At 40.6% G+C, this 14,706-nt stretch overlaps 1 protein-coding gene across 2 annotated transcripts in view; it reads left to right on the top strand.

The window, feature by feature from the left end:
- Window positions 1–14,706, top strand: part of LOC133541166 (myosin-10-like) — a 251,556-nt gene that overhangs the window by 133,815 nt on the left and 103,035 nt on the right. For both annotated transcript variants that reach the window (XM_061884291.1, XM_061884290.1), the window contains 2 exons: window positions 3,352–3,525; window positions 11,115–11,288. In XM_061884291.1, coding sequence (XP_061740275.1) covers window positions 3,352–3,525; window positions 11,115–11,288 — 348 coding nt within the window. The remainder of the gene's footprint in view (window positions 1–3,351; window positions 3,526–11,114; window positions 11,289–14,706) is intronic.

Raw genomic sequence — 14,706 nt, 5'->3', positions numbered from 1 at the left:
AATTGTTTTAGTTATATTGGAAAACTTACGAACGATGCTTGGAGTGATTTTTCTAGCATGTTACCTAATACTAGTGACGCTAGCTTGATTACATTACGAAAGAACGTATAAATACGCATGAAAACACTCCAAAAGACATCACACATGGGACGTTTTAGTAAGTAAAAATAGTTTTAGTTATATTGTAGAACTTACCAACGTTGCTTGGAGTGATTTTTTTAGCATGTTAGCTAATGCTAACGCCGCCAGCTTGATCCCATTACGATAGCAGGTACAAATATTCATGAAAACACTCCTACAGACGCCACACATGGGACGCTTTAGTAAGTAAGAATTGTTTTAGTTATATTGCAAAACTTACCAACGTTGCTTGGAGTGATTTTTTAGCATATTAGCTAATGCTAATGTCGCTAGCTTGATTACATTACGATAGCAGGTACAAATATGCATGAAAACACTCCTACACACATCACACATGGGACGCTTTAGTAAGTAAAAATAGTTTTAATTATATTGTAGAACTTACCAACGTTGCTTGCAGTGATTTGTTAGCGTATTAGCTAATGCTAGTGACGCTAGCTTGATTACATTACGATAGCAGGTACAAATATGCATGAAAACACTCCTACACACATCACACATGGGACACCATACTAAGTAAGAATAGTTTTAGTTATATTGCAAAACTTACCAATGTTGCTTGGAGTGATTTTTTTAGCATGTTAGCTAATGCTAACGCCGCCAGCTTGATCCCATTACGATAGCAGGTACAAATACGCATGAAAACACTCCTACAGACATCACACATGGGACACTTTAGTAAGTAAGAATTGTTTTAGTTACATTGTAAATCTTACCAATGATGCTTTGAGTGATTTTTTAGCATATTAGCTAATGCTAACGATGCTAGCTCGATTCCATTATGATAGCACGTACAAATATGCACGAAAAAAACTCTTAAAGACAGCACACATAGAACGCTTAAGTAAGTAAGAATAGTTTTGGTCATATTGTAAAACTTACCAACGTTGCTTGGAGTGATTTGTTAGCATTTTAGCTAATGCTAACGATGCCAGCTTGATTCCATTACGATAGCAGGTACAAATATGCATAAAAACACTCCTACAGACATCACAAATGGGACGCTTTAGTAAGTAAGAATAGTTTGAGTTATGATGTAATACTGAGGGTTGGATGAAAAATCCATACGAGTAGGAACGCTATGGATGGCTGGAAGACTAGTAAATGTGTTAGCATATTCCCTAACGACGTTAGCTTCATTAAATCACGATAGCACGTACAAATATGCATGAAAACACTCCTACAGACATCACACATGGGATGCTTTAATAAGTAAGAATAGTTTTAGTTATATTGCAAAACTTACCAACGTTGCTTGGAGTGATTTGTTAGCATATTAGCTAATGCTAACGATGCTAGCTCGATTCCATTATGATAGCACGTACAAATATGCACGAAAAAAACTCCTACAGACATCACAAATGGGACGCTTTAGTAAGTAAGAATAGTTTGAGTTATGATGTAATACTGAGGGTTGGATGAAAAATCCATACGAGTAGGAACGCTATGGATGGCTGGAAGACTAGTAAATGTGTTAGCATATTCCCTAACGACGTTAGCTTCATTAAATCACGATAGCACGTACAAATATGCATGAAAACACTCCTACAGACATCACACATGGGATGCTTTAATAAGTAAGAATAGTTTTAGTTATATTGCAAAACTTACCAACGTTGCTTGGAGTGATTTGTTAGCATATTAGCTAATGCTAACGATGCTAGCTCGATTCCATTATGATAGCACGTACAAATATGCACGAAAAAAACTCCTACAGACATCACAAATGGGACGCTTTAGTAAGTAAGAATAGTTTGAGTTATGATGTAATACTGAGGGTTGGATGAAAAATCCATACGAGTAGGAACGCTATGGATGGTTGGAAGACTAGTAAATGTGTTAGCATATTCCCTAACGACGCTAGCTTCATTAAATCACGATAGCACGTACAAATATGCATGAAAACACTCCTACAGACATCACACATGGGATGCTTTATTAAGTAAGAATAGTTTTAGTTATATTGCAGAACTTACCAACGTTGCTTGGAGTGATTTGTTAGCTAATGCTAACGACGTCAGCTTGATCCCATTATGATAGCAGGTACAAATATTCATGAAAACACTCCTACAGACATCACACATGGGTCGCTTTAGTAAGTAAGAATAGTTTTAGTTATATTGTAAAACTTACCAACGTTGCTTGGAGTGATTTGTTAGCATATTAGCTAATGCTAACAATGCTAGTTCGATTCCATTATGATAGCACGTACAAATATGCATGAAAACACTCCTGCAGACATCACACATGGGATGCTTTAGTAAGTAAGAATAGTTTTAGTTATATTGTAAAACTTACCAACGTTGCTTGGAGTGATTTGTTAGCATATTAGCTAATGCTAACGATGCTAGTTCGATTCCATTATGATAGCACGTACAAATATGCACGAAAAAAACTCTTAAAGACATCACACATAGGACGCTTAAGTAAGTGAGAATAGTTTTAGTTATATTGTAAAACTTACCAACGTTGCTTGGAGTGATTTGTTAGCATTTTAGCTAATGCTAACGATGCCAGCTTGATTCCATTACGATAGCAGGTACAAATATGCATAAAAACACTCCTACAGACATCACAAATGGGACGCTTTAGTAAGTAAGAATAGTTTGAGTTATGATGTAATACTGAGGGTTGGATGAAAAATCCATACGAGTAGGAACGCTATGGATGGCTGGAAGACTAGTAAATGTGTTAGCATATTCCCTAACGACGCTAGCTTCATTAAATTTCGATAGCATGAACAAATATGCATGAAAACACTCCTACAGACACCACACATGGGACGCTTAAGCAAGTATGAATTGTTTTAGTTATATTGTAAAACTTACAAGTGATGAATGAAGAATGCATACGAGTAGAAACGCTATGGACGGCTAGGAGACCAAACAGCACGTCTACTTCCAGTTGAAAAGAGGGGCAATGCAGTACTTTCAGTAAGCGAGCTCGTCCAAAAGATGGCAAACAATAAAACACCTTTTCAGTGTTGTTATTTATTTACTATTTATTTTTTATTTAACTAATTGTTTATTTATTTGATTATACTTGTTTTTACACAGATTTTGCATTATGGCCGTCAGCAAAGAAAAATCCCTAAACTAGCCGGACCGTTTTATGAACCGCAGGGTACAAAGCGTTGGGGGAAAAAAGTAGCCGATGTGTGTTTTTCTTGCGGCGATTTGTCACCTAACTGGGGTCGTCTTTGATTTGAAGCTGAACTCCTTCGAGCAGCTGTGCATCAACTACACCAACGAGAAGCTGCAGCAGCTCTTCAACCACACCATGTTCGTCCTGGAGCAGGAGGAGTACCAGAGGGAGGGCATCGAGTGGAGCTTCATCGACTTCGGTCTGGACCTGCAGCCCTGCATAGACCTGATAGAGAGGCCGGTGAGTACAACAAAAACAATGAAGGCACACTGCCTCAGTCCAGAGTATACTAGAGTAATAAAGTAAACATTAAAGCTGCAAGCAGCGGTGGACGGGACCCACTTTTGTTGGCGTTTCCTGCCTTTACCCATTCAACATATCTTTACCTGCACATTACCTACCTTCCCTGCATCCTGGGGTCACACTGGTGCTTCTTTCTGTCACTCATACACGCTGGTGCTTCCTGCCATCACCCATTCAACATATATTTACCTGCACGTTACCTACCTTCTCTGTATCCTGCAGTCAAACTGGTGCCTCCTTCTTTCACCCAGTTAACATATCTATACCCGCACAGTACCTACCTTCTCTGCATTGTGTGGTCACGCCGGTGCTTCCTGCTTTTAAGCTGCCGTCCTGAGACGGCAGCAGCGCAGCAGTTCTTTGAAGGCTCGTAAAATCCAAACCGGAGCAGTTATTAAAACTCTTTGCGCAACTTTTAATCAGAAGGGTTCACTCTCTCAAACGTGCGAGTTTGAAGCCGACACAACAAACGCGCTCACAGGAGATAATGTTTGAAAAAAGGTGACGGGTTTTTACAAAACTTTTGTTTTGAAGGGGTAATTGCCAACTTCCTGTTGATTTTTGCTGAAAGATGTCAATGAATGAAATGTAGGTCTTAGTGAGACCTACATAGAGGTTTTTCTTTCATGTCTTTACGACATTCCTACCGGAAGTTACAAGCAGTTTTGTCTGTTTTCTTCCTAGGAGCCATTTGTCTGTGTTTTTTCCTAGGGGGCGCTAGAGCGCAATTTTGTGTTTTGGAGTATGTTTTTTTTATTAGATGGAAATTTTCACTAGTCCTGATGTGTGTGTCCGGTTTGGTGAGTTTTGAAGAATTTTAAGGGGGTCAAATTACAGCTCAAAGAGGCAAAAATGAAAATTTTTAGGAAACTTTTGTTTTAAAGGGGTTTTTGCCAACTTCCTGTTAATTTTTGCTGAAGGATGTCAATAAATGAAATATAGGTCTAAGTGAGACCTACATAGAGTTTTTTCTTTCATGTCTTTACGACATTCCTACCGGAAGTTACAAGCAGTTTTGTCTGTTTTCTTCCTAGGAGCAGTTTTGTCTGTGTTTTATTCCTAGGGGGCGCTAGAGCGCAATTTTGAGTTTTGGGGGTTGTTGTTTTTATTAGATGGAAATTTTCGCCAGTCCTGATGTGTGTGTCCAGTTTAGTGAGTTTTGAAGCATTTTAAGGTGGTCAAATTACAGCTCAAAGAGGCAAAAATGACAATATTTAGGAAACTTTTGTTTTAAATGGGTTTTTGCCAACTTCCCGTTGATTTTTGCTGAAGGATGTCAATAAATGAAATATAGGTCTTAGTGAGACCTACATAGAGGTTTTCGTTTCATGTCTTTACGACATTCCTACCGGAAGTTACAAGCAGTTTTGTCTGTGTTTTCTTTCTAGGAGCAGTTTTGTCTGTGTTTTATTCCTACGGGGCGCTAGAACGCGATTTTGAGTTTTGGTTTTTTTTTTTTAATTATATCGCAATTTTCGCCAGTCCTGATGTGTGTGTCCAGTTTGGTGAGTTTTGAAGCATTTTAAGGGGGTCAAATTACAGCTCAAAGAGGCAAAAATGACAATATTTAGGAAACTTTTGTTTTAAAGGGGTTTTTGCCAACTTCCTGTTAATTTTTGCTGGAGAATGTCAGTGTATGAAATGTAGGTCTAAGTCAGACCTACATAGAGGTTTTCGTTTCATGTCTTTACGACATTCCTACCGGAAGTTACACGCAGTTTTGTCTGTGTTTTCTTCCTAGGAGCAGTTTTGTCTGTGTTTTATTCCTACGGGGCGCTAGAACGCAATTTTGAGTTTTTTTTTTTTTTTTTTATTATATCGCAATTTTCGCCAGTCCTGATGTGTGTGTCCAGTTTGGTGAGTTTTGAAGCATTTTAAGGGGGTCAAATTACAGCTCAAAGAGGCAAAAATGACAATTTTTAGGAAACTTTTGTTTTAAAGGGGTTTTTGCCAACTGCTTGTTAATTTTTGCTGAACAATGTCAGTGTATGAAATATACGTCTAAGTCAGACCTACATTGAGGTTTTTCTTTCATGTTTCTACGACATTCCTAACAGAAGTTTCAACCAGTTTTGTCTGTGTTTTTTCCTAGGGGGCGCTAGAGTGCAATTTTGTGTTTTGGAGGGGTTTTTTTTATTAGATGGCAATTTTTGCCAGTCCTGATGTGTGTGTAAAATTTGGTGAGTTTTGAAGTATGTTAAGCGGGTCAAATTACAGCTCAAAGAGGTGGCGGTATAATAATAATAATAAAACCTTAGAAATATAATAGGGTCCTCTGTCCCAAAGGGACATTCGGTCCCTAAATAACATAGTCCTCCTTTAGTAGACTGCCTGGCATACTGCATAACAGGAAATGATAAAGTGGGCTCAATCTGCTCCGCTCTAACGTGTTTGTATGAGTAACACAAAAGTGCTGCAAGCTGGTGGTGAGTGCTTGAAGTGGCCCAGCAGTAAGCCAAAGATTCTGAAATGCTCCGCTCACTGCAAGCTGCTTTTGGTGTTTGCTTCTCATCCATCATCCGCTTGTATTCATCATGTATCTCTTTATGATTCTTCAAGAGGCGGGAGATCAAATTGCTCGTATTAAAGGAAGACGTCTTGGTTCCTCCTCGCACGGCCAACTTTTTGCAGTCATTGCAAATCGCCAGTTTTTTTTCCGTCCAAACCACAGACATGATGTCGTTTGTCAGTCACCGAGCGAGCTGACTTGTTAGCCACGGCTACAGCACCGGCAACAACACACTCTTGTTGTTGTTATGCTCCGCTCGCGGCGGTTTGATGAGGTCATCAAGCGTCGCCAGTAAACCTCTCGTGCTGTGTGTGGGAGAGGGAAGACTCTACCACTCTGTAATGCTCCCTACATCCGTGTTTTACCGGATATGTACAGCAGCGTTTTAAAAAGTAATTAATTTTACTTTTTCAAACCAATACCGCTAATTTCCGATATTACATTTTAAAGCATTTATCGGTTGATATTATCGGACATCTCTAGTATCGACATCTGCATTGATCACCTCCCCTTTACATCGAAACTTTAGTGGCTTACCTGTATGTTGTCCTGTGTGGGCATAAAATGGCGAGCCGTTACTTTTCCTGGACTCCTCCTGTGATAATGTACCGAAAATGTATCTAATCAAAGGGGACCACAAAAAAATGTCATTATTAGCTTTATTTGAACAAAAAATGTTGGGCCTGAGGACCACAAATCACTAATTATGGGCCTGAGGACCACAAATCACAAATTATGGGCCTGAGGACCACAAATCACTAATTATGGGCCTGAGGACCACAAATCACTAATTATGGGCCTGAGGACCACAAATCACTAATTATGGGCCTGAGGACCACAAATCACTAATTATGGGCCTGAGGACCACGAATCACTAATTATGGGCCTGAGGCCCACAAATCAATAATTATGGGCCTGATGCCCACGGATCACTAATTATGGGCGTGAGGACCACTAATCACTAATTATGGGCGTGAGGACCACTAATCACTAATTATGGGACTGAGGACCACAAATCAGTAATTACGGGCCTGAGGACCACAAATCAATAATTATGGGCCTGAGGACCACGAATCACTCATTATGGACCTGAGGCCCACGAATCAATAATTATGGGCCTGAGGCCCACGAATCAATAATTATGGGCCTGAGGCCCACGAATCACTAATCATGGGCCTGAGGCTCACGAATCACTACTTATGGGCCTGAGGCCCACGAATCACTAATTATGGGCCTGAAGCCCACGAATCACTAATTATGGGCTTGAGGACCACTAATCACTAATTATGGGCCCGAGGACCACAAATGACTAATTATGGGCCCGAGAACCATAAATCACTAATTATGGGCCCGAGGACCACAAATCACTAATCATGGGTCTGAGGACCACAAATCACTAATTATGGGCCTGAGGACCACAAATCAATAATTATGGGCATGAGGACCACGAATCACTAATTATGGGCCTGAGGCCCACGAATCACTAATTATGGGCCTGAGGCCCACGAATCACTAATTATGGGCTTGAGGCCCACGAATCACTTATTATTGGCATTGAGGCCCACGAATCAGTAATTATGGGCTTGAGGACCACTAATCACTAAATATGGGCCCGAGGACCACAAATCACTAATTATGGGCCCGAGGACCACAAATCACTAATTATGGGCCCGAGGACCACAAATCACTAATTATGGGCCCGAGGAACACAAATGACTAATTATGGGCCCGAGGACCACAAATCACTAAATATGGGCCCGAGGACCACAAATCACTAAATATGGGCCTGAGGACCACCAATCACTAATTAGGGGTCTGAGGACCACAAATCACTAATTATGGGCCTGCGGTCCACAAATTAAATACTTTTCTGAATAAAGTGGACCACAAAAAATGTCATTATTGTCTTTAATTGAACAACAGATCTTAGTGTACATGAAACATATGTTTATTATTGTCATTTAGTCCTTGAATAAAATGTTGAACATACTAGACAACTTGTCTTTTAGTAGTAAGTAAACAAACAAAGACTCCTAATTAGTCTGCAGTAACATATTGTGTCATTTATACACCTATTATTTTCTACACATTATGAGGGACAAACTGTAAAAATTGATTATTAATCCACTTGTTCATTTGTTCATCGCGTGGACATCGGGGGCGGTACCTCTGGATTGGCAGACCGGGGTGGTGGTCCCTCTCTTTAAGAAGGGGGACCGGAGGGTGGGTTCCAACTATCGTGGGATCACACTCCTCAGCCTTCCCGGTAAGGTTTATTCAGGTGTACTGGAGAGGAGGCTTCGCCGGATAGTCGAACCTCGGATTCAGGAGGAACAGTGTGGTTTTCGTCCTGGTCGTGGAACTGTGGACCAGCTCTATACTCTCGGCAGGGTTCTTGAGGGTGCATGGGAGTTTGCCCAACCAGTCTACATGTGCTTTGTGGACTTGGAGAAGGCATTGGACCGTGTCCCTCGGGAAGTCCTGTGGGGAGTGCTCAGAGAGTATGGGGTATCGGAATGTCTTATTGTGGCGGTCCGTTCCCTGTACGATCAGTGCCAGAGCTTGGTCCGCATTGCTGGCAGTAAGTCGGACACGTTTCCAGTGAAGGTTGGACTCCGCCAAGGCTGTCCTTTGTCACCCATTCTGTTCATAACTTTTATGGACAGAATTTCTAGGCGCCGTCAAGGCGTTGAGGGGTTCCGGTTTGGTGGCCGCGGGATTAGGTCTCTGCTTTTTGCAGATGATGTGGTCCTGATGGCTTCATCTGACCGGGATCTTCAGCTCTCACTGGATCGGTTCGCAGCCGAGTGTGAAGCGACTGGAATGAGAATCAGCACCTCCAAGTCCGAGTCCATGGTTCTCGCCCGGAAAAGGGTGGAGTGCCATCTCCGGGTTGGGGAGGAGACCCTGCCCCAAGTGGAGGAGTTCAAGTACCTAGGAGTCTTGTTCACGAGTGGGGGAAGAGTGGATCGTGAGATCGACAGGCGGATCGGTGCGGCGTCTTCAGTAATGCGGACGTTGTATCGATCCGTTGTGGTGAAGAAGGAGCTGAGCCGGAAGGCAAAGCTCTCAATTTACCGGTCGATCTACGTTCCCATCCTCACCTATGGTCATGAGCTTTGGGTCATGACCGAAAGGATAAGATCACGGGTACAAGCGGCCCAAATGAGTTTCCTCCGCCGGGTGGCGGGGCTCTCCCTTAGAGATAGGGTGAGAAGCTCTGCCATCCGGGAGGAGCTCAACGTAAAGCCGCTGCTCCTCCACATGGAGAGGAGCCAGATGAGGTGGTTCGGGCATCTGGTCAGGATGCCACCCGAACGCCTCCCTAGGGATGTGTTTAGGGCACGTCCAGCTGGTAGGAGGCCACGGGGAAGACCCAGGACACGTTGGGAAGACTATGTCTCCCGGCTGGCCTGGGAACGCCTCGGGATCCCCCGGGAAGAGCTAGACGAAGTGGCTGGAGATAGGGAAGTCTGGGCTTCCCTGCTTAGGCTGCTGCCCCCGCGACCCGACCTCGGATAAGCGGAAGATGATGGATGGATGGATGGATTGTTCATTTGCTGTTAATATCTGCTTATTATCTGTTTGAACATGTTCTATCTACACTTCTGTTAAAATGTAATAATCACTTATTCTTCTCTTCTTTGATACTTTACATTAGTTTTGGATGATGCCACACATTTAGGTATCGATCCGATACCAAGTAGTTACAGGATCATACAATAAAATATAATACCTAACAAACCAATAATAATATGGTTAGGAAATACTGATGTAAAGGGTAGGTGTCACGCTTTTTTCTGTTTGAACATGTTCTATTTACACTTCTGTTAAAATGTAATAATCACTTAATCTTCTCTTCTTTGATACTTTACATTAGTTTTGGACGATGCCACACATTTAGGTATCGATCCGATACCAAGTAGTTACAGGATCATACATTGGTCATATTCAAAGTCCTCATGTGTCCAGGAACATATTTACTGACTTTATCGACATAATATTCATTTTTGAAGAATAAAAGAAGATTTTGTGACTATCAAAAATATCGATGTAATCATAGTAGTACCGACTAGATACGCTCCTGTACTTGGTATCACTACAGTGGATGTCAGGTGTAGATCCAACCTTGGCATTTGTTTACATTGTGACGCCATTGAGCTATTGTATCCTCCTACGCTGTGTAGTGAAGCATGTTTAGCTATTCCTCGTCCTCCAGTGATAATGTACTTGTAAGAAACTCCCTTTATTACATACTCGGTGGCCTAGTGGTTAGAGTGTACGCCCTGAGATCGGTAGGTTGTGAGTTCAAACCCCGGCCGAGTCATACCAAAGACTTTACAAAATTGGAACCCAATGCCTCCCTGCTTGGCACTCATCATAAAAGGTTGGAATTGGGGGTTAAATCCCCATAAATGATTCCTGAGCGTGGCACCGCTGCTGCTCACTGCTCCCCTCATGTCAAATGCAGAGGACACATTTCACCACACCTAGTGTGTGTGTGAAAATCATTGCTACTTTAACTATTTGTCGCCATTGGAGGCCAGGATTAGTTATTTAGAAGTGGCTAAAACACTGCGGATGGACGTTAGCCGCTAGCTATGTCTTAACGCAGCTCTTCCTGAGGGTGTTTCAGTGTTATAACTTCACCTTTTTCTTGACGTTTTACGCCAAAATGCGTCCATTCTCCATTTTCTGTCTACACACTGTGTCTGCTTGTAAGTACTCTGTGTGTGTGCGCTGCCCAACATGCTCCCCTGCTCGTAAAAACCAGCAATGTCACCACAAAAAAGAGGCGGTATAGTACCGAATATTTTTTTTTTTAGTTTATTTTATTTTCACAAACGTGAGAAGCCATAATGGTAAATAAGAATGTGATGAATTGTCCACTTCTAACCAGCACTGTTCTTGAACTGTCCAGGTTGGCGATACTCACCAAGTCAAATAGTTAACTGCCCAAAGTTAAAGAGTTTTTTCCAGTTTTATTTGACTCCAGGTCTCCTGTCCCGCCCCACAGAACAACCCCCCTGGTATCCTGGCCCTGCTGGACGAGGAGTGCTGGTTCCCCAAAGCCACGGACAAGACCTTCGTGGACAAGGTGCTCCAGGAGCAAGGCACGCACGCCAAGTTCCAGAAGCCCCGTCAGCTGAAGGACAAAGCCGACTTCTGCATAATCCACTACGCCGGCAGGGTGCGTACGCATATATCTTCCATTTAAAAACTTGTGAAGTGGAAAAGTTTGTATACTGAAGCAGAGTTCCCGGTAAACAAACCAATAATTGGTTTTATCCTCCGCAAAAGTCCATGTTTTAGTCCCCAAAAAATACACACTAGTCTTATTCTCATGGAATAAAACCCACTGGTCTCCCCCAAGTTCTGTGGGATGACATATACAGTATGTTGAGTCAAAAGGACCCCAGAGTCGGATAGTACTTGGCCCAACTTTAGGAGACCAGCCCTTACAACGCAACAATAGCATCAGCAAGCTAGGTGTAAACCCAAACAAAAAGAGCAGCCCCAACAAACCCAGAAAGGAGCGCAGCTGCTTCTTCGAAACAGATAAGGAACTGGCCAAAACAGCTCTGTGAGTCGACAAACAGGAGCCCTTTTTATTATTTTTTTTTACTTTGATGCACCTGAAAGAATTTCACTTTAATTTTAGACTTAAACTCTTTTTTATTGTCATCAAAATTTGAACTTTGCAGTACAGATAAGAACACAATTTGGTTGCATTAGCTCAGGGGTAGGGAACCTATGGCTCTAGAGCCAGATGTGGCTCTCGGATAAATCTGAGCTGACATTGCTTAACACGATAAGTAATGAATAATTAGGGTCCGCAGGACCATTGCCAAAGGACTCCACAGGAGTCCTTAGGCAATGGGCCAAGGACCCTATTGAAACTGCTGTGTTTTATTATTATTCCGCACCTACGCGATGTAATTTGACCCCCTTAACATGCTTCAAAACTCACCAAATTTGACATACACATCGGTACGGTGGGCCTTCCCAACATATTAAGCAACCAAACCCCAAAATTGAAAATTGCGCGCTAGCGCCCCCTAGGAAGAAAAAGAAACAGACTGCTTGTAACTTCCGTTAGCAATGTTGTGGAGACATGAAACAAAAACCTCTATGTAGGTCTGACTTACACCTACATTTCCAATTGCAAACTTCTATAGCAAAAATCAACAGGAAGTTGGCAAAAACCCCTTCAAAGCAAAATTTTCGCAAAAAATGCTATTTTTGCCTCTTTGAGCTGTAATTTGACCCCCTTAAAATGCTTCAAAACTCACCAAACTTGGCACACACATCAGGACTGGCAGAAATTGCGATCTAATGAAAGAAAAATAGTAATAAAACTCAAAATTGCGCTCTAGCGCAATTTTTGAATAAAACACAGAAAAAACTGCTTCTAGGAAGAAAACATAGACAAAACTGCTTGTAACTTCTGGTAGGAATGCCGGAAAGACATGAAACAAAAACTTCTATTTAGGTCTCACTTAGACCTACATTTTAATAATTGACATCCTTCGGCAAAAATCAACAGAAAGTTAAAAATTACCCCTTCAAAATAAAAGTTTTTTAAAAACCCATCACCTTTTTCAAACGTAAACTCCTCCGAGTGCGTTTGTCGTTTCGGCTTCAAACTCGCACAGAAGAGAGATTGAACCGTTTTGATTAAAACTGTCCAACAAAGTTTTGATTACTGCTCCGGTTATGATTTTACACACCTTTAAAAAACACCCGCGCTAATGTTCCTAAAAAATGTCATTTTTGCCTCTTTCAGCTGTAATTTGACCCCTTTAAAATGCTTCAAAACTCACCAAACTTGACACACACATCAGGACTGGCAACAATTTAATAAAAAAACCAAACCCCAAAACTCAAAATTGTGCTCTAGCGCCCCCTAGGAATACAACACAGACAAACTGCTCCTAGGAAGAAAACACAGACAAAACTGCTTGTAATTTCCGGGAGGAATGTCAAAGAAACATGAAACAAAAACCACTATGTAGGTCTCATTTAGACCTACATTTTAATAATTAACATACTTTAGCAAAAATCAACAGGAAATTTGATATTTTCACTTCAATACAACAACTGCATTACTTTCACAATGCATTAAATAGTGGCACCAAGGCGTCTTCTACCGCTTATCCGGCCGTGGGTCTCGGGGGCAGCAGCCAAAGGCGGACCCGACCAACGCTGCTTGCAGCTTTAATTCCACTTGTAATCACAGTGTTAAAAATAACGTTCAAACTATAAAACATTCTCATGCTTTTTTTATGTTCAAGAAGTTGCGTTAATGGTAAGAAGTCATTTATTTATTATTGGTTAGTGTGGGGCTTGCCCTCCTGGGGGTTCTTCAGACCACCAAGAGTCTGTTTTAGGGTTACAATATTGTTTTATTTTATTTTTCTCTCAGATGCTTTCCAGCAATTGTCTTTTTCTCTTTCGTCCTCACTCGCGCTCTGGCTCCAGCCCCAACCCTGTCTCTCCTCCTGGCTGCTGCTTATAAACAGAGCGACATGTGATTAGATAAAAAGGCCCAGGTGGGCCGTCTACGCACCTGTCGCTGATTTCGAGGCCGGTCCTGGCAACATCCCGCTTCGCTGCAGGCCCGCAGGCCACGCCCCCTCCACAGTTAACTTCAGAATAACAATGTTAATACAAAGAATAAGCGACCTATTATACTCTGGAAATGTTGGTCTAACTTAAAAATGCACGCGTTTAGTTGTGTTCAGTGTTAAAAAAAATATTATATGGACTGGACTCTCTCACTATTATGTTAGATCCACTATGGACTGGACTCTCACACTATTATGTTAGATCCACTATGGACTGGACTCTCACTATTATGTTAGATCCACTATGGACTGGACTCTCACTATTATGTTAGACCCACTAAACTATAAAATGTTAAAAACATAAAAATATAAATGTTAAAAACATGAAATATAACATGGTAAAAACATAAAAACTTTAAAATGTTGAGAAAAAAAACAACGATCAAATGTTAAAAACATCAAAACTGTAAAATGTTAAAAACATCAAAACTATGAAATTTTGGAAACATAAAAAAACTGTAAAATGTTAAAAACTAAAAAAATTTAAAAACAAACTAAAACATGTTAATAACCAACTATAAAATGTTAAAAACATAAAAACTGTTAAATGTTAACATGAAAACTATCAAATGTTACAAACATGAAAACAGTAAAATGTTAACATAAAAACTATCAAATGTCAAAAACATAAAAACCGTAAAATGTGAAAAACATGAAAACAAAATGTTAACATAAAAATTACAAAAATGTTAACATAAAAACTATAAAATGTTAAAAACAAACTATAAAATGTTAAAAACATAAACTATAAAATTTTAAAAACAAACTATAACATGGTAAAAATATAAAACTTTAAAATAAAAACAAATGAAAATATCAAAACTATAAAATGTTGAAAACATCAAAACTATAAAATGTTGAAAACATAAAAACTATAAACTGTAAAAAACAAACTAAAAACTAAAACATGTTAAAAACAAACTATAAAATGTTAAAAACATAAAAACTTTCAAATGTTTACATGAAAACTATCAAATGTTA

This window comes from Nerophis ophidion, linkage group LG23, assembly GCF_033978795.1.
Source record: "Nerophis ophidion isolate RoL-2023_Sa linkage group LG23, RoL_Noph_v1.0, whole genome shotgun sequence".
Taxonomy (NCBI): domain Eukaryota; kingdom Metazoa; phylum Chordata; class Actinopteri; order Syngnathiformes; family Syngnathidae; genus Nerophis; species Nerophis ophidion.
This window is presented reverse-complemented; position numbering and strand designations above follow the sequence as displayed.